This window comes from Lepidochelys olivacea (genome assembly GCF_965140295.1).
Source record: "Lepidochelys olivacea isolate rLepOli2 genome assembly, chromosome: 1".
Classification (NCBI taxonomy): domain Eukaryota; kingdom Metazoa; phylum Chordata; order Testudines; family Cheloniidae; genus Lepidochelys; species Lepidochelys olivacea.
Window position 1 is genome coordinate 114,337,730 of NC_140411.1, and position 25,019 is coordinate 114,362,748.

General features: G+C 43.4%; 1 protein-coding gene across 4 annotated transcripts in view; it reads right to left on the bottom strand.

Moving 5' to 3' along the window:
- SH3RF3 (SH3 domain containing ring finger 3) overlaps nt 1-25,019 on the bottom strand; it is a 393,042-nt gene that overhangs the window by 120,170 nt on the left and 247,853 nt on the right. For all 4 annotated transcript variants that reach the window (XM_084617098.1, XM_084617097.1, XM_084617100.1 and 1 more), the window contains exon 2: nt 16,654-16,929. In XM_084617098.1, the coding sequence (XP_084473224.1) occupies nt 16,654-16,929 (276 nt within the window). The remainder of the gene's footprint in view (nt 1-16,653; nt 16,930-25,019) is intronic.

Sequence of the window (25,019 nt, forward strand, 5' to 3'; positions counted from 1 at the left end):
CTCCCGTGAGTCCATCCCTAGAATCTCGGATAGGTATGTACTAGAGGCAGCTCAATTTTTTTGAGTGCCAACTCAATCAGAGCTAGCACAGGTATGTTTCCTTGAGCTGGGATCTACATCTCCAGCTTCAAGTGTAGACACACCCATAGTGAGAGGCAGTCTTTGTTCCAAAGAGCTCACAGTCTAAACAGACAAGACAAAGGGTGGAGAGAGGCAGACATTAAGTGACTTGCCCAAGGGCATGCAGCAAGTCAGCAGCAGAACAAGGACTAGAACCCAGGTTTTCTGACTCTCAGTCCAATGCTGCACTTGCTGAATCATACTGCTCTCTTGTAGGCATAAAAACACTTTTACCCTACACTCTGAACAGGAAATAACTGTAGTAACAGTGTGGTTATCAATGGTGATTCACTTTGCAACAGCGACTACCGTGTGTGGTTGAATCTATGTTTCATTGCCAAATGCTCATACTGGCCCAAATCTTCACAGGTGAAGACGGAGCACAGGGCACAACTCAGCTGGTCCAAGATGGAGGGTGTATAAATGTGGCTTAAAGCCTTATTTGCCTACACATCATCCATTGTGGACCAGCTGTCCACCACACTGATCCTCCAAAATGTATTAAAACAGACTGCAGATTGTTCCCCAAGCCCCATGAGCTCCAAGAGGCCGATACAGCAGGTGTGGATCAACAGTTGTGACTATACCTCTGTAGCAGAGCGTACCTGGTTCTCCTGGCTCCTGCCTATGCTAGGCTCAGATAAAGTCATTCAGAGATCCTCGGGTTCTGAAACCACTGATGCGTTTATTTAAAAGTTTGTGCTCCCACCACTTTCTCACCAGGCAGCGTGCACAGCTTTGGATTCCTTGTGTCCAAACCCAGGAGGGAAGGGCTTTCCTTCTTTCCTGCCTGCCCTCCCTGGCTCTCCTTCGTCCCACCCCCTTTCTGCCATCTTCCCAGCCTCTGATGTAGCCTTGGGCTAATTGGGCTGGCAGCTGGCTCTCATTCCCCTATTAGGGAAGGTTCTGTCCAGCCAGCTCCACTTTATTCGCTTAAATGAGGCTGGCGTGGCAGGGGGCTGATTCTGCAGCCCTCCTGCTCAGCACCCTATCACACACCTTCCCCTTCTCCAACCACCAGGTTCGCCCATCTGTGTCCTCTTCTCCCCGTTCTGGACAGGGTCCTCCAGGGGAGCCCTCCGCTATCTTTCCCATGATCCTCTGGGTCCTCCTAGAGGGGTTCTGCTATCCCCCATCTGCAGAAGCCACATTGCGTGGGGGTTGGGCAGCCTCATAACTCTGCCTCCACCAAGAGGTTCTTGCACCAGTTACACCCCCAGGTGTGTCCCCCTTCCCTTTCTGCTTTTGCCCCCACCAGAGGTTCAGGGTCAATCACAGTGCCCCCCTGGACCTCACATTCCTCAGACCTGTCAAGTGGGTCCTGAACCTGGTCTTCTGGGGGTCCCCATGCAGGGAGTTCAGTCGGGCCTTTCGGCTCCATGACGGGCCCTGGGGTGCATATGTCCTCCTGCCTTTGTTCCTCTGTTCCTACCCAGGCTTGCCCCTGTTGTCTAGGGTTATTGACCTGAAGGACCCTCTCCCCCTTTCTCTGAGGGTGTTCCCTCTTTTCCATTTTAGGTTTCCTCCCCCAACCTCCCTTTTCTCTTGGGGAGGGTTCCCAGTAGGTTCCCACCACCATGGGGTATGGCAGGCCCCCTACTACCTCTATCTACATCCAGTGGAACCGGCCCTGGACCTCCAGGGGCAGCTGGGCCATTGGGCACTGCCTCTTATCCCCCTGGATGCACTCCACACTCAGATTGACTCCAGGAATCACACTCGGGCTCTACTAGTCCCCTCCTTAAGGGGGAGCAGGCTGAGGCTGTGTCCACTAGACCACGCTGGGGTCGCCTCCCAACCATCAGGGGAATGATGGACAGCCACCTCCCTTTCCCTGGCCCTCTCATGTTGGTCCACCTGCAGAACTGGGTGAAACCACATTCCATGTCCAGGCAGTCCCCTTTTTTATGTCTGGGCCACCCGCACTGCCAGCAGATGATTGTCTTGGTCCCCATGGGAGCTCCCTGGTTGGTCTCCTGTTTCTTCTTGGGACCCTTCCCGGTCAGGGATTCCCCAATGTCCTCCTCTCTTTCGGAGTGCACAGGGAAGTCTGCCTCTGTGTACTCCTCTGTCAGTTTCACCGCAGCCTCTACCATACTTGTTTGGTGCTTTCACACCCAAACCCTTAGGCCATGTAAAAACTGCTCTAAGACAAGCACGTCCATAATCTCCCCCTCTGTCTGGGCATTAGGCCCCAGCCATCGGGTGGCCCAGTTCATTAATTTCTGGGCAAACACCAGGGGTCTCAAACTCCCTGTCCACTTTGCTGCCTGGAACCACTGGTGGTATTTTTCAGTGGATAGCTCCACCCGATCTAGGACAGCCGCCTTCACTGCATCATAGCTTCTGGCCTGCTCCTCGCTTAGGAGCATGTAGGCTGCTTGGGCTTCAGCCACCAGGTAGGGAGTGAGCTGCAGGGCCCAGGTTGCCCTATCCCAACCTGCTCCCATGGCTACCCACTCAGATGTGCCCAGGAAGGCATCAGGATCATCCGTGGGGCCCATTTTACAAAGTCCCAGGCCCAGCCCCCAAATACCATCCCCCACCATGGGACTCACCATTCTCTGGAGGAGCGGCTGCTGTATGCTGGCCTGCCAGCTAAGCAAGGCCTCTCTCTCCAGCTGGTGAGCCTGCTGAAAGCTTTGCATGGCCTTTTTCACCAGCCATTGCAGGGTCTCCTCTATCTCCAGGCTGCCAAACTCTTGTTCTGGCACAGGGTCCCAGAGAAGCCCCCACATGTAGCAGAGCAGAGCTGGCCCTCCCAAGTCCTACCTCTGCTAGGCTCCAATAAAGTCACTTACAGACCCTCAGCTTCTGAAACCCCTGGTGCTTTTATTTACAAGTTTGTGCTCCCACCACCTTCTCAGTATGCACAGCTCTGGATTCCTTGTGTCTGAACCCAAGCAGGCCAGCCTCTATCCCACACTTCTGCTTCCTTCTTCCCAGCCTCTTATACAGCCCTGGGCTAATTGGGCTGGCAGATGGCTCTCATTCACCAATTAGGGCAGGTTCTTTCCAGCCAGCTCCACTTTATTCACTTAAATGGGAATGGCATGGTAGGGGGCTGATTCTGCAGCCCTTCTGCTCAGCACCCTGTCACAACCTCCTATTTCAAGTGCAGGACAGGCAATAGTATAGGAGCCACTGTGTGGGCTCTATGCCACTGGAGAATTGCCCTAAACCTGCTTTTGGGTAATTTTTCAGTGTAAACTGGCCCCGGTGCAGGTGTTCCATTTCAAAATAAAAATTAATTTCCAAAACAGAAGTTATAATTTCCAACATAGCATGATATGATTAACAGACCAACTGGACGCATTTATATAATGAAATGACAATATACCACCTCCCCAAAAAGAAAGAAAGAAAAAAAAAAGCAAAGTACAGTTGAAGGTGCAGACAGGCTAGATTGCACGAGTGACTCACTAGGAGATGCACAGTGAATTGCTGATTTTTGTAAATTAGTAGTTGAATGATAAACAATAAACAAAGAAAAAGCAACAATAATGCAGTACAAAATGTACTCTGTTCAAACTTTTTGTCAACGGCAGTTTAGTTTTACTTATGTATACTAGTAAATGTACTGTTGTATGGTATATTTTATAAAAATAATGAAATCTTATTATTATGAGATTTCATTTCAGTGCACCTCTATTAAATCTTGGTTGAAGGGTATGGAAAGACCACCAACTCTTTTGCACATATTATACAGCATGAGATTTAGAAAACTGTTGATTAGTAAATTCCTACGTAAATTCCTATTCAGCATTTCCAGGTGCAGACAAAAATCGAAAACATGCTAATGATTAGGAAAGCTCTTGCTGTTTAGATAGAACTCTGAGCTACCTCAGGGTGAGCCACTGAATTCACTGACTGAATTGCATGATCATTTCTTGGTGCTGGGTTCACTATAACAACTTGAGAACTGAGCCGGCACCTGTTGTAACTGAGGAGTCCTCCAGAAAGGCATGTGGCAGTGGTCCTAAAGTGAAATGCCATGAGGCCATTAAATGTTTTCTGTGACAGGCCATTGAAGGAAGAACAGGGAGGACTGATTTGGACGACTTCTGAAAATGAAGCTCACCATTTGATTGTTCCCTTATTTCATCAAACCTTTCTCTTCCATTCCTGCGAAGAAATTCAGTGATTTCCTCAAAAGCTACTCACGGGTTTTCCCTGAAAAGATTGGAAACAGAGTACTGGCATTTCTTGGACTACTTTTCCATTTATTAACATTTTGGGAATGACGGATGCAGGTGTCCAGCAATGTTGCATACATCTGTGTAAGTGGTACAACTCTCTTGGTCAATGAATTTATAAGCTAGTGGACAGTGCTGTTTTTGCACGTTTTTCTCAAATTACAGAAAATACCTCCTAGGTTGTTTGGCAATGGATTCCACTTGACCAAAGATTATCATAGTTTGCAGCTTTGGGGCATGTACACTTGTACAGAAACAACTCAAATAAGTTAAATAATTCCCTTGATCCATAAGCAGAAAGACAGTGAAAACAGTCAGAGATTGTGTTCTTCAACTGTTTGTTTCAGCTGGAGGAATGCAAAAAGAGTTCATGCTTTTAATGTTCTGAAGAAACAGATACTATTAAATTACAAAGCCTTTTCTGAAATGACCATTTCTGATTTTTGCAGAGAATTGCCAATAATATGTCTCTGCAAAAGGGAAAGTTTAATTTCTTTATAACTCCTACAAAAGCCTGAACATTGTGTATGTAGAATTGTGATGGGTGTACTCCCCACACTGGCCCTGCAAGAGCAGAATTGAGCCAACTGGGCCCAATCAGCCAGTTAGGCTGCAATCTGGGAGAATTAAGCCTGGGAAGAAAGCCGTAATAAGGGGACGTTCACCTACGTGAGAACAGGCGAGGCTTATAAAGACAGGAAATTGGAAGCAGAAGAGGCAGCAAGGCCTGCAGTGCCCCTCCGGGGGGGGGGGGGGGGAAGAAGCCCCATAGGAACAGGTCCAGAAGTGTAGAGCAGTAAGGTGGTGGAGATGTAGACCTTAACTATTTGCTACAGGGCCCTGGACTGGTACCCAGAATAGATGGTGGGTGTGGGTTCCCCTACCAACCAGTGCAGAGTGGTATTGTTCAGGGGCAGTGAACAGGAAGACTGTATGAGTCACTGTGGGAGTGACAGGGTCAGGGCAGTGAGTGTGAGGACTGCCTGACACCGTGTGGACAGAAGGGACTTTGAAAGACACCTCCCCCCCAACTCCCGAAGGGGAACCCACTTAGTGACATGGCTGGAGGGCCGAGTCACAAAAAGGATGCTGCGGTTCCTGGAGCAAGAGAGGGGCTGCAGGCTGAGAGTGGTGGAGTGTAATTACTGGAAGAGGCATCGACCTGGTGAGCTGTTCCCCAGAGTGACCAGGACAAGGTGCCATCCTAGCAGTGAGTAGAGCATCCCATCAAAGAATCTATAGATGAGGAGCAACTAAAATCAGGCAACTAAAAGAATAGATTGTTTCAAGATCCTGCCATAAATACTCTACATTTTAAATTATATTTGGTTCCTGCTACAAAGACTTTCGATAAAACCTAAATTGTGATGATTCTATACTTCTGAAGAGATTTATATACCTTTATGGCCAAATTTTCAAAGACTGACTGATGCCTAAATTGGGTTTGCACTGCAGCTGCCAAATCTGCTTGTGTATGAGCAAATCAGGTAATTGCGCATGTTGGGATCCAATGGCACTCATACTGCCCATTTTTGTAAGAAAGCATGGTACAACCTTTGAAAATCAGCTCACAGTATTTCCTTGAACATGCTATTGAGAAATTCCATGGATCGCAGCAAATCCTAAAGTGTCAGTTAAAGTTCTTTACTTACAGAAAGTTTCATGGCATTTGACAGCTAGCAGCATTCCTCTTATGTTTTAAACAGGCAAAGATTTCAATGTCTAATATTTTGCTGCCTTAAATTAGTTGTATTACAATGCTACCCATTGACACCTAGAAAGGTTCCCAACAGGACCATGAACAGCAAAAAGTCTACAGCTCTCTTGTGAGTGCCATTCAATCTTCTGCACTCTATTATTATACATGCACTAAATTGATTTCCAGGCAGCACAAATGAATACCAGTCTAAAAATTGTTATTTCAAAAGCTGATTGAATCTACTGTAATTTCCACAGTGACTCTTTTCTTTTCTTTTTCTTTTCTTTTCTTTTTGTCAGCTAAATGCCTCTGTATTAGTCACTACCTGACAGCCTCATCCACAGCACTGTAAGACCTGCAATCCCATTTCATGAACATTGTCAAAATGAAAATCAAATACAAATAATTTTAAACCAGTTTGGCTTGCTGAAAAATCAACCCTTTTGTGAGGAAAATAACACAAAATTGTGTCATCAATGACTATCACAATTCATGGCATGATATTTAAGAGTCACTTACTGCTATTAATGCATCAATACAAAGCAGATTAATTTGCTGTTCATGGAGATAACTCTATTAGAGTTAGACAACTGGAAAGATTTCAGTGATGACAGAATGGCACAATGTACTACTCTGCTGTGCCTACCATCTACACTTGCCAGCTGGCAAGGAAGTCCTCATAGCAACATACTACAGTGACAGCACCACAGAAATGGAAACGCTGCTTGAATTGAAATGTTAAGGGGCTGCGATGTCACTCTGTAGCAATGAACCGGTATTGAAAGTGATAACACTTGGTAAGATTGGCACCGAAATTGTTAAACACTGCTGTGGGCTGGGAGTGAGCACCTGGGAAGATGAAAGAAATAATGAAAGTGACCACTGTAATTAAAAAAAAAAAACCCACTACAATAGAACATAGGAAATGGCTTTTATCTTTATAGTTTTAAAATATATTTGCCCCGGGGCACTTTCTTAAAATGGCATGGGAACATACAGAGGGTGAGCCAGCACAGGAATGAAACTTTGGACTAAATTCTGACCTCAGTGTAAATCTGAAGTAACTCTCCTAAAGTAAGTGGATGGCTCCAGGTTTAACTGAGATTGGAATCTGGTTCCTTGTTGGATTTGTTGCTTGTAGCACAAAGCCTAGCCCTGATGTGACTGTGTGTATGGGAGTGGAGGGGAACTAGGTTAAATAAAAACAGTACTAGACTGGATCCTGAGATACTGTGCAAGAAACAATTAAATAGATGTTGTGCGATTCTGTGGGCTAGAATTTGATCTCACACTGGTATAAATAAGCTGCAACTCTTCTGAACTCAATGGAGTTAAACTGGTGTAAAACTAGTGTGAGGTTGACACTGGGCCCTATAAAGAGCTAAACAACTGCTACTGCATAAATTGCTAATAGAATCCTTCCATGAGCACCTCAATACGCAATGGGGAATGCGCCAAAGGCACCGTCTGTTAGGCTGGTCCAGCATGTTCCTTTCTCTGTGCTCAGTTAACTCTGCTGACCCTTACAGAAAAGGGGGAGGGGTCTTATAGGTGGCTAGAGGAGAGTAGTCCATGCACTCAGGGAATGAAAGAACTGGTCATTATGTTTGGTCATTATGCAGTGAGCCCAATGGGGAAGGACAGGTTTGTCATCTCTTCCCACCTTTTACACCCATGCCACAGCAGGTATAATTTGGCCCAGACATAAAACATTATTAAAATTGATTTATTCTTGTCCTTTTAATTGTGGGGCAGTCTGGAGAGCTGTGTCTGGGGAGGTCACAGGGGACATCATGGTACCCACTCTAACAGGGGGGTTACTGACAAAGATCAGAGACAGACATACATTCATTTCATTGTATTTAATAGTTAGAGTAGGAGGGGGGAGTAGGCATTGTAAATTTGGGAGGGGACAGTGAGAAGGAAACCAAATACTCCTACTTTGTTCTCCTTAGCTACACCCACAGACTTTATGACTGTGCCACCACAAACAGGAAAGAAGAAAAACAGCATCTGGTTTCCCTGGCTTCAGATACTGACAGTGTCATGAAGTCCAATGAAAGAATAATAAAATGCAGTGATATGGAAAAGACCTGTATTAGGTTTGCCTAAAGGCTTGTCTACACTACTGCTAAAGTCGATGTAACTTACGTTGCTCAGGGATGTGAAAAAAACACTTCCCTGAACAACATAAGTTACACCTACTTAAAGCGGTGTCTACACCGCACTATGTCGACGGGAGACGCTCTCTCACTGGCATAGGTTCTGCCTCTCGTTGAAGTGGAGTAATGACCTCGACAGGAGAGTGCTCTCCTGTTAATATAGCATGTCTTCTCCAGACACGCTATCTAGGTGCAGCTGCATCGATTCAGCAGCGCCACTGTAACACGGTAGTGAAGACAAGCCCTAAGTCCACTTCCCTGCCAATACAGGATTATTCCTCCGTTTACATTTACTAGAGAAACCTAACTCTAAACATCCCATGGCACTGTAAATGAGTCTGATGGTTACAAACATCTTTTTTGTAAGAAACATGGGGTCTGACTCTGATCTTGTTTACACTAGTCATGCGCTGATGTGACTCCACTGACTTAAATGGAAAGATAACACTGTAAATGAGGTCGGAATCAGATCCAGGATCTCTGGAACGCAAACAGAGAATCACAAATGATGAAATGAAGAACAAGGCTAAGATTCCCTGACTGAAAAATCGTATCTATGCACTGTTGTAGCCACATTGGTCCCAGGATATTAGAGAGACAAGGGCGGTGAGGCAATATATTTTATTGGACCAACTTCTCACCCACTTTGTCTCTCTCTAATATCCTGGGAATGAGGTGGCTAAAACAACACTGCAGCATACAACAATGGAAGATATTGAATTTTGCCGCCTGAAATAGAAACTCCACAGCTTGAAAAAGGAAGCAAAACTTAACAGACATCTGCTTCCTGAGCAAATACAAGAAACGAAACATCATCCCCAGAGGTCTCGCCATCTATAACCCTCTGACCACTATATACAACTCCAAATGTCAGAAGTTGGTCCAATAAAAGATGTTACCTCACCCACCTTGTCCGCTAAAATCCTATCTATGGCAAGGCAGTGTTCATGCCATTGAACAGAGGATAGCCACACAGGCTCTGAAAACTGATTAAACAGGAAGCTTCATCAGCAAGGTGAAAGCTAAAATTAGCATTGAAAAAGCTGATGAAATAAAGACGAGTGAAATCCTTAGATGAAAAATAGATTATTCATTGTCAGAGAGAACAATAGACAAGACATAAAAATAATTACAAGGTGAAGAAGCTAAGAGATAAAACAGTGGTAGAGAGGAAATTGCTTAGGCAAAACAAAGCAGCTACAGGTAAAGAGTAAAAGAACAAAGGGAGATGGCAACATGATAAAAGATGGTTGAGAATGCAGTTATAAACTTATTCAGGAGGAAAAAATTGCATGTGTAAATGACACTGGACACTCAAGAATGTGAAAGTGTATTACAGGGAGCTAGGACCTGTTCATTTATCTGAGAAGATTTTATAAGGAGCACTAAAGCAGTCATCAAGAGATCACGTTTTATAGAGCATCAAGTATACAGAACAGAACAAGGAACTAAAAGATCCTTAGTGCTTTAGTAGAAGAGGCAATGACCATTTGTCATGCTAATAAAGTTACCTAAATTAAGTGAGCAATTTAGGTTTTTTTAATTGTTTTATATTTTAAAATTAGCATTTAATAAACATTTTACAATCATAATATAGTATCACAATTAATATAATATAAAATTGATGATTGCTTTGGCAACTGGTATAATATAGAAGTATAATATATGAAAAAATATAATATAAAATAGATTTTAAAATACAATATCAAATATAAAACAAAATAAAGTAACAAATATAAAAGATCTCTCAAACTGAAAAACAAACATTTCATTCCAATAAGGATCTTATCAAAACACTTCATTTTTTTTAAACAGAATTTAGTTGAAATGGACATGTTCCCACAGAATAATTCCCATTAATTGAAATGGCATTTTATGATGGAAAAATGTTCTATTAGAAATTTTTTTACCAGCTCTACTTGTAGATTTTGCCTTTTTAAAAAAACCCTATACTTCTCACATGCTCATCAGTGCGTTATCCTGTGGACAGAAGATGAGTCAGCAGCTTTCTGATAGGCTTGGCACAAATGTCATTCCAAAATGAGGTCTTGACTTCTAAGGGATTCCCATTGGCTGCTAAGGATATGTCTACACTGCAATTAGACACCATGGCTGGCCTGTTCCAGCTGACTCAGGCTCATGGGGCCCAGGTTAAGTCAGCTGCGAACCAGCTGAGTAGAGAACAGCAGAGAGGCTAACAGAGGGAGTTTGCCTGGGATTGCCTGAGAGGAGGTACGCTAAGGGCTGCATTAAGGAGGCTGTGTTGGTGAGTATCTGAGTGTCTGTTGTGGGGACAGTTGACAGTTTGACCGTGTGCTGGATTGCTGGTTCGAAAAGTGTGAATTGGGAGTGCTTTGTTCCAGGTGAGCCTTGAGTGGGCCTGACTGTTATAAAAAGCCAGTCAGCTGTGAACCAGCTGAGCAGCGAACAGCAGAGAGGCTAACAGGGGAGAGCCCACTGAGGCTTACATCTTGCCGGCTTCTCTGAATAGTTACTACAATTCCTGAGGAAGCTCGTAGAAGGAAGGTAATATGGATGGGGAGTGTTCAGCTGTTGTGACCTGCACTGGATGTGCCATGTTTGTCTTTCTTCCACAGGACAGAAGCGACTTTGTCTGTACAAAGTGCAAGCTGGTCTCCATATTGGAAGAGAAGAGATATGCTTCTACAGACACAACATTCTGAAGATTCAGAGCAGGCTGCACTGCGAGGACAGGAGGACGGTGAAGAAATTTGGCAGCATGTGACCTCCAGAAGAAGAAAGGGGAGCGTCCATGTACCAGCAATGCAGATACAGGTAAGTAACTGTTTTCATGTTCTCTCCACAGGTACTAATGCGGAGAGTGGACTAGATGATACATCTGAGGGAAAGGAATGAAGGAGACTCCGCCGACTGGAAGGCATGAGATGCACTGTCCTAGGGTTGGGGGTTCCACGACCACCACTCCCAAGAGAAGGAGGCAGGTGGTAGTGGTCGGGGACTCTCTCCTCAGGGGGACTGAGTCATCTATCTGCCGCCCTGACCAGGAAAACAGAGAAGTCTGCTGCTTGCCAGGAGCTAGGATTCACGATGTGACAGAGAGACTGCCGAGACTCATCAAGCCCTTGGACTGCTACCCCTTCCTGCTTCTCCACGTGGGCACCAATGATACTGCCAAGAATGACCTTGAGCAGATCACTGCAGACTATGTGGCTCTGGGAAGAGGGATAAAGGAGTTTGAGGTGCAACTGGTCTTCTCGTCCATCCTCCCCGTGGAAGGAAAAGGCCTGGGTAGAGACCGTTGAATCGTGGAAGTCAACGAATGGCTATGCAGGTGGTGTCGGAGAGAAGGCTTTGGATTCTTTGACCATGGGATGGTGTTCCAAGAAGGAGGAGTGCTACGCAGAGACGGGCTCCACCTAACGAAGAGAGGGAAGAGCATCTTCACAAGCAGGCTGGCTAACCTAGTGAGGAGGGCTTTAAACTAGGTTCACTGGGGGAAGGAGAAATGAAAGCCCTGAGGTAAGTGGGGACGTGGGATACTGGGAGGAAGCACGAGCAGGAGCGCGCGAGAGAGGAGGGCTCCTGCCTCATACTGAGAAAGAGGGACGATCAGTGAGTTATCTCAAGTGCCTGTACACAAATGCAAGAAGCCTGGGAAACAAGCAGGGAGAACTGGAAGTCCTGGCACAGTCAAGGAATTATGATGTGACTGGAATAACAGAGACTTGGTGGGATAACTCACATGACTGGAGTACTGTCATGGATGGATATAAACTGTTCAGGAAGGGCAGAAAAGGTGTGGGAATTGCATTGTATGTAAGAGAGCAGTATGACTGCTCAGAGCTCAAGTATGAAACTGCAGAAAAACCTGAGAGTCTCTGGATTAAGTTTAGAAGTGTGAGCAACAAGGGTGATGTCGTTGTGGGATTCTGCTATAGACCACCGGACCAGAGGGATGAGGTGGACGAGGCTTTCTTCCGGCAACTTCACAAACAAGGTCAGCTCCCAGACTGCTGCGCTGGGCATCACAACATGGGGAATAGATGGCCAGCCCTCTGTGGAGAAAGAGGTGGTTAGGGACTATTTAGAAAAGCTGGACGTGCACAAGTCCATGGGGCCGGACGAGTTGCATCCGAGAGTGCTAAAGGAATTGGCGGCTGTGATTGCAGAGCCATTGGCCATTATCTTTGAAAACTCGTGGCGAACGGGGGAAGTCCCGGATGACTGGAAAAAGGCTAATTAGTGCCCATCTTTAAAAAAGGGAAGAAGGAGGATCCTGGGAACTACACGCCAGTCAGCCTCACCTCAGTCCCCGGAAAAATCATGGAGCAGGTCCTCAAAGAATCAATCCTGAAGCACTTACATGAGAGGAAAGTGATCAGGAACAGTCAGCATGGATTCACCAAGGGAAGGTCATGCCTGACTAATCTAATTGCCTTCTATGATGAGATTACTGGTTCTGTGGATGAAGGGAAAGCAGTGGATGTATTGTTTCTTGACTTTAGCAAAGCTTTTGACACGGTCTCCCACAGTATTCTTGTCAGCAAGTTAAAGAAGTATGGGCTGGATGAATGCACTATAAGGTGGGTAGAAAGTTGGCTACATTGTTGGGCTCAACGGGTAGTGATCAATGGCTCCATGTCTAGTTGGCAGCCGGTATCAAGTGGAGTGCCCCAAGGGTCGGTCCTGGGGCCGGTTTTGTTCAATATCTTCATAAATGATCTGGAGGATGGTGTGGATTGCACTCTCAGCAAATTTGCGGATGATACCAAACTGGGAGGAATGGTAGATACGCTGGAGGACAGGGATAGGATACAGAGAGACCTAGACAAATTGGAGGATTTGGGCCAAAAGAAATCTGATGAGGTTCAATAAGGATAAGTGCAGGGTCCTGCACTTAGGACGGAAGAACCCAATGCACAGCTACAGACTAGGGACCGAATGGCTAGGCAGCAGTTCTGCGGAAAAGGACCTAGGGGTGACAGTGGATGAAAAGCTGGATATGAGTCAGCAGTGTGCCCTTGTTGTCAAGAAGGCCAATGGCATTTTGGGATGTATAAGTAGGGGCATAGCGAGCAGATCGAGGGATGTGATCGTCCCCCTCTACTGGACATTGGTGAGGCCTCATCTGGAGTACTGTGTCCAGTTTTGGGCCCCACACTACAAGAAGGATGTGGATAAATTGGAGAGAGTCCAGCAAAGGGCAACAAAAATGATTAGGGGTCTGGAACACATGACTTATGAGGAGAGGCTGAGGGAACTGGGATTGTTTAGTCTGCAGAAGAGAAGAATGAGGGGGGATTTGATAGCTGCTTTCAACTACCTGAGAGGTGGTTCCAGAGAGGATGGTTCTAGACTATTCTCAGTGGTAGAAGAGGACAGGACAAGGAGTAATGGTCTCAAGTTGCAGTGGGGGAGGTTTAGGTTGGATATTAGGAAAAACTTTTTCACTAGGAGGGTGGTGAAACACTGGAATGCATTACCTAGGGAGGTGGTGGAATCTCCTTCCTTAGAAGTTTTTAAGGTCAGGCTTGACAAAGCCCTGGCTGGGATGATTTAATTGGGGATTGGTCCTGCTTTGAGCAGGGGGTTTGACTAGATGACCTCCTGAGGTCCCTTCCAACCCTGATATTCTATGATTCTAACTCACGGAAGTTACTAGATCGCAGGCCCTGGTTCTCATGGGACACTTCAATCACCCTGATATCTGCTGGGAGAGCAATACAGCGGTGCACAGAGAATCCAGGAAGTTTTTGGAAAGTGTAGGGGACAATTTCCTGGTGCGAGTGCTGGAGGAACCAACTAGGGGCAGAGCTCTTCTTGACCTGCTGCTCACAAACAGGGAAGAATTAGTAGGGGAAGCAAAAGTGGATGGGAACCTGGGAGGCAGTTACCATGAGATGGTCGAGTTCAGGATCCTGACACAGGGAAGAAAGGAGAGCAGCAGAATACGGACCCTGGACTTCAGAAAAGCAGACTTTGACTCCCTCAGGGAACTGATGGGCAGGATCCCCTAGGAGAATAACATGAGGGGGAAAGGAGTCCAGGAGAGTTGGCTGTATTTCAAGGAATCCCTGTTGAGGTTACAGGGACAAACCATCCCGATGAATAGTAAATATGGCAGGTGACCAGCTTGGCTTAACAGTGAAATCCTTGCTGATCTTAAACACAAAAAAGAAGCTTACAAGAAGTGGAAGATTGGACAAATGATCAGGGAAGAGTATAAAAATATTGCTCGGGCATGAGGAGTGAAATCAGGAAGGCCAAATCACACCTGGAGTTGCAGCTAGCAAGAGATGTTAAGAGTAACAAGAAGGGTTTCTTCAGGTATGTTAGCAACAAGAAGGACGTCAAGGAAAGCGTGGCCCCTTACTGAATGAGGGAGGCAACCTAGTGAGAGAGGATGTGGAAAAAGCTAATGTACTCAATGCTTTTTTTGCCTCTGTCTTCATGAACAAGGTCAGCTCCCAGACTACTGCACTGGGCAGCACAGCATGGGGAGGAGGTGACCAGCCCTCTGTGGAGAAAGAAGTGGTTCAGGACTATTTAGAAAATCTGGACGAGCACAAGTCCATGGGGCCGGATGCGCTGCATCCGAAATTGCTAAAGGAGTTGGCAGATGTGATTGCAGAGCCATTGTCCATTATCTTTGAAAACTCATGGCAATCGGGGGAAGTCCCGGACGACTGGAAAAAGGCTAATGTAGTGCCAATCTTTAAAAAAGGGAAGAAGGAGGATCCTGGGAACTACAGGCCAGTCAGCCTCACCTCAGTCCCTGGAAAAATCATGGAGCAGATCCTCAAGGAAGTAATTCTGAAGCACTTAGAGGAGAGGAAAGTGATCAGGAACAGTCAGCATGGATTCACCAAGGGAAGGTAATGCCTGACTAATCTAATTGCCTTCTATGATGAGATTACTGGTTCTGTGGATGAAGGGAAAGCAGTGAATGTATTGTTTCTTGACTTTAGCAAAGCTTTTGACACTGTCTCCCACAGTATTCTTGCCAGCAAGTTAAAGAAGTACGGGCTGGATGAATGGACTATAAGGTGGATAGAAAGTTAGATTGTCGGGCTCAACGGGTAGTGATCAATGGCTCCATGTCTAGTTGGCAGCCGGTATCAAGTGGAGTGCCCCAAGGGTCGGTCCTGGGGCCGGTTTTGTTCAATATCTTCATAAATGATCTGGAGGATGGCGTGGATTTCATCCTCAGCAAGTTTGTAGATGACACTAAACTGGGAGGAGAGGTAGATACGCTGGAGGGTAGCGATAGGATACAGAGGGACCTAGACAAATTAGAGGATTGGGCCAAAAGAAATCTGATGAGGTTCAACAAGGACAAGTGCAGATTCTTGTTGAAGTGCAGATTCATCCCCATGCACCACTAGAGACTAGGGACTGAATGGCTCAGCAGCAGTTCTGCAGAAAAGGACCTAGGGGTTACAGTGGACGAGAAGCTGGATATGAGTGAACAGTGTGCCCTTATTGCCAAGAAGGAGTAATGGTCTCAAGTTGCAGTGGGGGAGATTTAGGTTGGATATTAGGAAAATCTTTTTCACTATGGGGGTGGTGAAACACTGGAATGCGTTACCGAGGGAGGTGGTGGAATCTCCTTCCTTAGAAGTTTTTAAGTTCAGGCTTGACAAAGCCCTGGCTAGGATGATTTCGTTGGGGATTGGTCATGCTTTGAGCAGGGGGTTGGACTAGATGACCTCCTGAGGTCTCTTCCAACCCTGATATTCTATGATTCTTTGATTCTAAGGAACTGTTTAATTGCAGTGTAGCTGTTTGGGCTCAGGCTGCAGCCCACGCTCTGGGACCTTCCAACTCACAGGGCCCTTGAGCTGGAAGTTCTAGCCCAAGCCTGAACGTCTATCAAGCAATTAAACAGCACTTTAACCCCAGTCAGGTAGCCTGGGTCAGCCACAGATTTTTAATTGCAGTGTAGACATACCCATTGTGCCCTCAACTCCTGCGGACCTCCCTGCCTTCGGTGGTAATTAAGGGGATGGGTAGCATCTCACCTCAGTGAGTTCTGTCTCAGTAGGAAGAAGCATTTAGAAGTCAAAAGAAGTTGATCTCTCTGAGTATCTAGCATGATTGGGCTCCCAATTAATTTGGAAATTCACTTCTCCTTCCAATGTATCTGAGCTCATGGCCCTTAAATATCATACATGAGAATGTCACTGGTCTGAGAAAGAAAGAAAGAAAGAGTCCCTGTGTTGCTCCTGAACCTAGCTCTGCCAGAATTAAAGCATTTTTGCAGAACTACTGTACATGAGGAAGTGCAGGGTTATTAAAACTACTGTATCCATTTGAAATGAAATCTTTTAAATTCCATCTTAAATAAAAAGATGTTCTAAGTTATCAAGTGCTGGTACATGGCAGAGTATTTTACTCATAATGGAGCAGACTGCCAGACACAGCAAAACAAACACATCTTGAACTACACCCACTGGTAGTAAGTAAGGAAACAAGAAACTGCTTTTTACTTTACCTTGGTGAAGGTTAAACAGTCCTTGTCTTGGTCTTTATCCTTTATTTCAAAATCGTAAAGTGCTTTGCCCTGAGGCGGAGCTTGTGGAAGGGGCTTGATACACTGGATATAGCTGGCTGGAAAGAAGCCATGGTTTCCATTGAGCTCTCCGTGATACCAATTCTCATCCACCTTTCGTCGTAGTATGATAATGTCCCCTTTGGTAAACTTGAGGTCACCAGGTTCTTTTCCCTCATAGGTGTAGAGAGCTTTACCATAGGGCAGTTGAGAAATACTCTAAAAAAAACCACAATAGACAATCATTTTAAGTAAACTTATAATATGCACCAACTTTTCCTTAAATTTTCCAACTACTAGTAGCTAAATGATTATCAGCAACAGATCTACCATGGTGACTCCAATTTATTGCAATACAAAATAGTCTAAATTTCATGCAAAAAAAATCAACATTAGTACAACACTAATGTTGACAAATGAAGCACTTAAATGTCAGGAAATGGCAGAGCTGAGGTGAAAGTTCACTATAATGCTGATGCATTGTCCTTAGGCTGCAAACTACTATTTAATTATATGATTAATTATATTTATTTGCTAATTCATACACTATATAATACGTAATTTGGAATTTCTTATAAAAGTATACATGCAATAAGATAAATATTGAGACATACAGTCTTCAGGCTTGGTTTGATTTTTAAGTCAAAATGAGATCTACAAAACAAACCAAGTTTGAAGGAAATTGGTTCAGTAGCTTACAAGTTATAAATTGAAAGATATTAAGTTGAAACTTTTTTGACTCAGTTTGTTAGAACAAGTGCAAATGAATTGTAATTGGTTTTGTGTTTTATAACCAAATCCTCTTAATCCTTTCAAACTGCTCAAATCGCTTAGTATTCCCTAAGGACTACTGTGTGTACATACATAATTTTAAGTTTAAAGATTCTGTAGTCTCTGAGTTAGTGTCAGTAGGGAAAATATTTTTAGAATAGGAAGAATGTATTAGGTTCATCCCCTCATAACTGATATGTAACCTTCACTATAACTTACAGAACTATAACATCTTTCAGACTGTTTCCCAAAACACTTTAGAGATCTTGCGGCTCAGTGTTGCCACTCTCTCTATATATAGATAAATAGGTGCCAACTTCAATTATATATAATAGAAATGATCCAAGAGGGAGCTGTACTCTGCTAGGGCCTGCTCCCGCGCCTATTGAAGTTCATGGCAAAATTTCTATAGACTTAAATAGGATCAGAATTGAGTCTGTAATGAAGCCAATTGCTTACTCATTACCCTTGGCCTGCTGTTGATGATTTCGGAAGTTGTAACTGAATAGACAAGAACAGAACAGAGGGAAGTTCAGCAAATAATTTAAGGAGGTTACCCAGCTCCCAATTTCCATTTGGGCCAAATCATGCCTGGTCCTTTTGAGAGTTCATGGGGCAGAGGGAGGTGCAAGGAGCCTTTCCCCTGGGTCCCTTTGGGGTAAGACACACCCTACAGGGAGCATGGCAATGTACCCCATTGCCCTCGCACTCACCAGCAGAGCTAGCAAGCTGTGCAAGAAGCAAAATGCTTTACCATCCTAAAGGGTGCATTCCTCTGCATGCCATGCAGCCCTATGAGGGATTATGCAAATCCTTCCCACAGCTCCTGTGGGGGTGGTGAAAAATTGCCTTTCCTACCACAATGCAGCCAGTGCCTATCAGGAATGATTTGGCCCTTTGTTCCGCAATGTAGTGAAATTATGGTCGTTACTAGTTTATTTATAAATTCTTTATAAATGTTACAGGATTTTGTATTGTTTGTGTATGCACAGATATTGTCTTTTTTCCTTTCTTTACAGTGGCTGTCAGCTAGGACAGGTGACTGGTGGGAAGGGTATAAAAAGCAAGGTATTTAAAAAACTCAGACATTTTACAGAATGTTTATGATTCCTTGACTTCTGGTGGTGTTTTTTCTGAATAAAGAACTAGACGTTTATAGGAACAAGAATAGCATCTGCAGTTACACTAGCTAGGGTAAAATTGAAAGAGCTATTAATTGTGATGCTTCCAATGTGAGGGGGTGGGAAGGTCAAGAAGAAATTCCTCCCCAAGTTCTATACAGGAAAAATAGATGCTCTATGAAGCTTTTATGCCTACCTCTGAAGCACCTGGCACAGTCAACTTTTAGACACAGGATACTGAATTAGATGCACCATTGGTCTGTTCCGATATGGCAGTTCCTATGTTTTTACGACCAAATCTCTCTGTGGGCTGAGCAAGAACATCAGCCTGTAATTTATACTGCACTATAACTCCGTATGGAATGTCTAGATTCTGGACACAGTAGGAAGAGATTTTTCATCATTCATACGTTGCACTCAGATCAAAACTCAGATCCTATAGTCATCTCAGTACACCAATATTAATTTCATTATTTTATTTGCAAAGTGATTAGGCACTTAGGTGTTGTCTTGATTTGGGAAAGTGTGTGTGATGGATTCCACTGTCTGAATTATAGTGATAGAGCCAACTGCACATATCATAGCACTGTCTCTGTTGTCTGGGTAGGGATTTAATTTCACTGCCTCACAACACAAACTATCAAATTTATCATTGCAAATTTCTCACACTTTTTTGGTTCTAGGTGACATCTGCCTAACCTGTTGTAAGAGACAAACAGTATGGAAGAAAGTTCTCAAACATAATGAACAACATAATATCAGGAAACAGAAAAGTTAATGGCCACATAACACTGCTACAAAACCCAACCTCCCAAGAATGGCTTATTCTATGGCATCATCCTATGGTGAGTTAGTCATACTGTTTCCAACACAACTTATCTCTGCTGCTATGGCGACATCCAGTAACACTGAGGCACTGCCCATCTAAGCATTTTAAAGATTAAAGAACTTGCTGGTGTTATATACTGGGGCACTGCATGCATAGTGTTGCCTATTTCATTCTAGAAAAACAATCCTATGCTTTGCTGAAGGGAAGGTTATAGACTCTGATAGGAGCACTGAGACAGGAAAGAAAGTGAGATTTATGACTCTAGTACTCTGCCTATGGAAGACAATTTCTCTAATATAAAATAAACGCCTCGTCAAGTATTCACTACACACGAACCACTACGGATCCAGTTATAGCATGACACACAATACACCCCATAACAAATCCTTTACTTAAAGCATGGCTATGCTCAGAAAAGTGATTATGTGAAGATGGAGGTACCCAGGCTCAGATCAGATTCTTACTTCCCTGGCCAATTTTTTTTAACTACTTTTTCATTATGATAGAAGTGCAATGCCAATAGTGTTAAAGGAAAGGAAACTGGATTGTATCCTGGCTGATGAATTATTGGCAGAATTGTTTATTAAGTTCCATTTGTTGCATCTCTATTACGGGTGATTAAAGCTGGCCAGAATTATTATTTTTATTCCACTGAAAATACAGAATACAAAGTGCATAGTGCTCACTTTATATTTATTTTAATTACAAATATTTGCACTGTAAAAAACAAAAGAAATAGTATTTTTCATTTCACCTAATACAAGCACTGTAGTGCAATCTCTTTATCATGAAAGTTGAACTTACAGATGTAGAATTATGTACAAAAAATAACTGCATTCAAAAATAAAACAATGTAAAACCTACAAGTCCACTCAGTCCTACTTCAGCCAATCACTTAGACAAACAAGTTTGGTTACAATTTGCAGGAGATAATGCTGCCCGCTTCTTGTTTACAATGTCACCTGAAAGTGAGAACAGGTGTTTGCATGGCATCGCAAGATTTTTACGTGCCAGATCTGCTAAAGATTCATATGTCCCTTCATGCTTCAACCATCATTCCAGAGGACATGCGTCCATGCTGATGATAGGTTCTGCTCAACAACAATCCAAAGTAGAGCGGACCGATGAATGTTCATTTTCATCATCTGAATCAGATGCCACCAGGAGAAGGTTGATTTTCTTTTTTGGTGGTTCGGGTTCTGTAGTTTCCACATCGGAGTGTTGCTCTTTCAAGACTTCTGAAAGCATGCTCCACACCTCATCCCTCTCAGATTTTGGACGGCACTTCAGATTCTTAAATCTTAGGTCAAATGCTCTAGCTATTTTTAGAAATCTCACATTGGTACCTTCTTTGCATTTTGTCAAATCTACTGTGAAAGTGTTCTTAAAACAAAGGTGCTGGGTCATCAGCAAAGACTCCTATAATATGAAATATATTGCAGAATGTGGGTAAAACAGAACAAGAGACATACAATTCTCCCCCCAAGGAGTTCAGTCATAAATTTAATTAACACATTATTTTATTAACGAGCATCATCAAGCATGGAAGCATGTCCTCTAGAATGGTGACCGAAGCATGAAGGGGCATACAAATGTTTAGCATATCTGGCACGTAAATACCTTGCAATGCCAGCTACAAAAGTGCCACACGAATGCCTGTTCTCACTTTCAGGTGACATTGTAAATAAGAAGCAGGCAGCATTATCTCCCGTAAATGTAAACAAACTTGTTTGTCTTAGCGATTCGCTGGACAGGAAGTAGGACTGAGTGGACTTGTAGGCTCTGAAGTTTTACATTGTGTTGTTTTTGAGCACAGCTATGTAACAAAAAATATCTACATTTGTAAGTTACACTTTCACAATAAAGAGATTGCACCACAGTACTTGTATGAGGTGAACTGAAAAATACTATTATCATTTTTAAAGTGAAAATATTTGTAATAAAATTAATAATATCAAGTGAGTTCTGTGCACTTTGTATTCTATGTTGTAATAGAATTTTTTCTGAAATTATTTGATTTTTTTTCTACTTTTTCATTCTGATAGAAGTGCAATGCCAATAGAGTTAAAGAAAAAAAAACTGGATTGTAGTCTGGCTCATGAATTATTAGCAAAATTGTTTATTAAGTTATATGAAATTATTTGAAAATGTACAAAAACATCCAAAATATTTAATACATTTCAATTGGTACTGTATTGTTTAAAAGTGTGATTAATCACAATTTTTTAATTGCAATTAATTTTTTTGAGTTAATCGCGTGAGTTCACTGCAATTAATCAATAGCCCTACTTAACTTACATCTCTCTTGCTGCATATTAAACCTATTACTTCTTGTCCTACTTTCAGTTGACATGGAGAGCAATTAATCGCTATCCTTTTTATAGTAGCCATTACTATATTTGAAAACTGTTATTCCATCCCCCTTTAGTTTTCTTTTCCCAAGACTAAACATGCTTAGTTTTTTTAATCTTTTCTCACAGATTTTCTAAACCTTTTATCATTTTTGTTGCTCTCCTCTGGAATCTCTCCAATTTGCCCACATCTTTGCTAAAGCGTGGCACCCAGAACTGGACACAGTACTGTATACATGAGGCATCTTAGCTACAACTCCGATTAGGCAACGTCGAATCCTTTCCAAAACTATATTTTAAAGTTTTCATCTGAATTTTTTGTTTTGTTTTGTATTCAGCTATGATTTTTTTGAGGAAAAGTAAACAATTTTCTTTGGAAAGCAGCCACTTTTTGTGGAAAACTTTGTTTAATCAAAAGCCCAATTTTCCATGGAAAAACAGGTCTGATAGAAAATTGACAGACCCTGTGAGTCTGAAAGACCCCAGTTTGACTTAAAGATCCCAGATTGAGTTTTCAGAATTGCAGGTAGAAAAAACCACCTCTTTCCCTGTAAACGCATCTTATATGATATAGACTCGGAGATCTAGACAGAGACGCAAACATGAAGTGTGATGCTCCCATTCTAACAGAGTCAGTTTTCAGATGAACTACATTTTACAGTTGGTCGTGGAGCGGTGTTTAGAGAGAATTTCAACACCATAATTGAGGAAAAAAAATTGAAAATCCTCCTTTTTATGATTCTTCAAGTAATTATAGTTGCAGGATTCAGTAGTCAGGAGACAACACACAAGCTCTCACTGGTCATATTTATGAAATTAATTCAGCTTCCAAACAAGTAACCTGACTGGGCTTTTTCTGATCGTGGTGGCAAAAGCAGTTGTTTTCATTAGTCTGTATGTTGAGTAACCCATCAAATTTAGAAAGGTTTGAGTAGGTTGGAAGAATGAACTTTTATTTTGTTTCGGTTTTATCTCTCTGCATTACAAAACAGCAGCAAAACCCACACCACAGAGTATGTGCTAATTATCATCAGACACCCCCCTCCCAACAAAACATAGCACACTCTACCGATAGTTTCAAGCTTTAGCAGCTAGTTTTCAAACCTTTGTACAACCTACTTCTGATCTTATTACTCGCCATTCTCCCACTTGACTCCTCCTCATTCTGTTGGCTCTGTAGGATAGTGTTGTCAGCCAAATTTACAGTCTAATTCATAATTGTAATCTTTTAAAGTTCTGCCTAAAAATACACTGTTCCCATTCTCTCTTGGCATACTAGCTCCACAGGCTTATCCCGTTTACACTCACGTTATGTTCCATACAATGCTTTTAGTCATATTTTATCATCTTCAATAGGCACAGATGGTCTTTCCTACAAAATTCTCTAATTTAAAGCAGGCTGTGACATGCTGTCAAAATGAAAACCCAGGGAACCTGTGGCACGGAATGATTTTGGAGGGAGCCAGAAAAATATGCATAGCAGTATTTTAGCAGCTGGAGGGGTAGGGAGAAATTAAACACTCCTTTCTCAGCCAAGCACTACCCTCCTCTTCCTCCAGATCTTTTCTTCCCCCCCCCCCCCCACACACACCTTCCACTCTTCCAGAATAAAGATCAGGCTGTGGTACAGCAAGGGTGCAGTGAGAAAAAACAAACCAACCAGCGTTTACTCCTTTGCATCCCCTTTATTCTTTTCTCTCAGGACCAACCCCTTTACTATGTTATGCCTGCAACTCCAAAACAAAAATATTAACAAAAATAATCTTTTTTCCCGTTCCAAATCCTACCTTACTTTTTGCTTTTCCCCCTTTAACTCTATACTGCTTCCCAGAGGTTAAAGTAGATTAAAACAGGAGAGGGACCTCTCACCACATCAGCCAAAGAAAGGGAGCTGTAGAGGAGCACTGCTTATCCAAACCAGAGAGAGGAGGAGGAGCCGCCCTTCTCCCTGGCTCCTCCCTTACTTTGACCTTCACTCTTTTCTCCTCATGCACATCACCTCAACCAGCTATTCTCTCCAGCTTGGATAGAACTGCTGCTTTTCCCCTCTGTCTACATTAGAAACTTAAATAGACCTATGTTAGGTTGACTTACAGCCACTGCAGTAATACTGTGGTGGTTCATGTCCACACTACCGTCCTTCTGTCGGTGGTGTGCGTCCTCACCAGGAGTGCTTCCACCCACTTAAGAGGGACAGCGTGGGAGGCTGAGAGCCCAGGCTCCTGAGGAGCTGGGAGCCTCCAGGCAGCAGCCGGGCTCCCTATGGGGAGTCGGGAGCCCAGGCAAAAGCCAGTGGGAAGCCAGGTGGGCACAGCCCGACTGGGAGTGGGGAGTGTGACAGGCACAGCCCGGCTCCAAGTGAGGAGCCCAGGTGACAGCCTGGCTTTCTTGCCAATTTTGCGCCTCCATGCTGGAGCTGTGAAATTGACAAGAATGATAGGCAACAGCACATGTAAGTAACCCACAGTATCTACCCAGACACTGTGTTGCCCTAACTACACCAACATAAACCCTACACCTCTCATGGAAGTGTAGTAATTATGTCAGTGTGGCAGGGCACTTACATCAGCAGGATCAAGGCTGACATAATTAGGTCAGAGTAAGCTGCCTTACCTCAACTTAACTCTGTAGTGTAGAACAGGCAATAGTCACTCACAGGTGTAGCTTCACAATCAAACAGCCGCTATATCTGACTATGTACTAAGAAATTGATTAGCCACATTGATTTCTCCTCGCATTTCTGAGGCTAACTAAAATTCAGCTAAGAACACGGGTACTAAAGTTTAAGTGGCTTTGTTCTGTTTGTTTTGTTTTTTGTTTTTTAAGAGGTGGAGTTGAGGAATCATAGCCAACATCAATATCCAACCTTTTCTCTGACAAAAAATACTTTGGTACAATGCTGAATTCTGCCAAGATTTCTTTTCCATTTTAATCAATCAATATTGACACAAAAGCCTGGAGCATTAATACACTGAGAAACTCTTTACAGATGACTTAATGATATGTTGGCAACTCAATAATTCTGCATTTATGTTTCAGCAAAGTCAAACGGCAGCCGTTAAGCAGGAACCTGCTGGCAAATTGACAGAAAACAACCACGAAGCAATTACATGGGAATACTGGAGGATTTTTCATTACAGACTCCAAAGAGCAAAAGAAAAAAAAGAGTTTGTTTCCAATAATCCTCTTGGTAGAAGCTTTGTACTGCAAGAACTGCACACTTCTCATAGGTCTTTA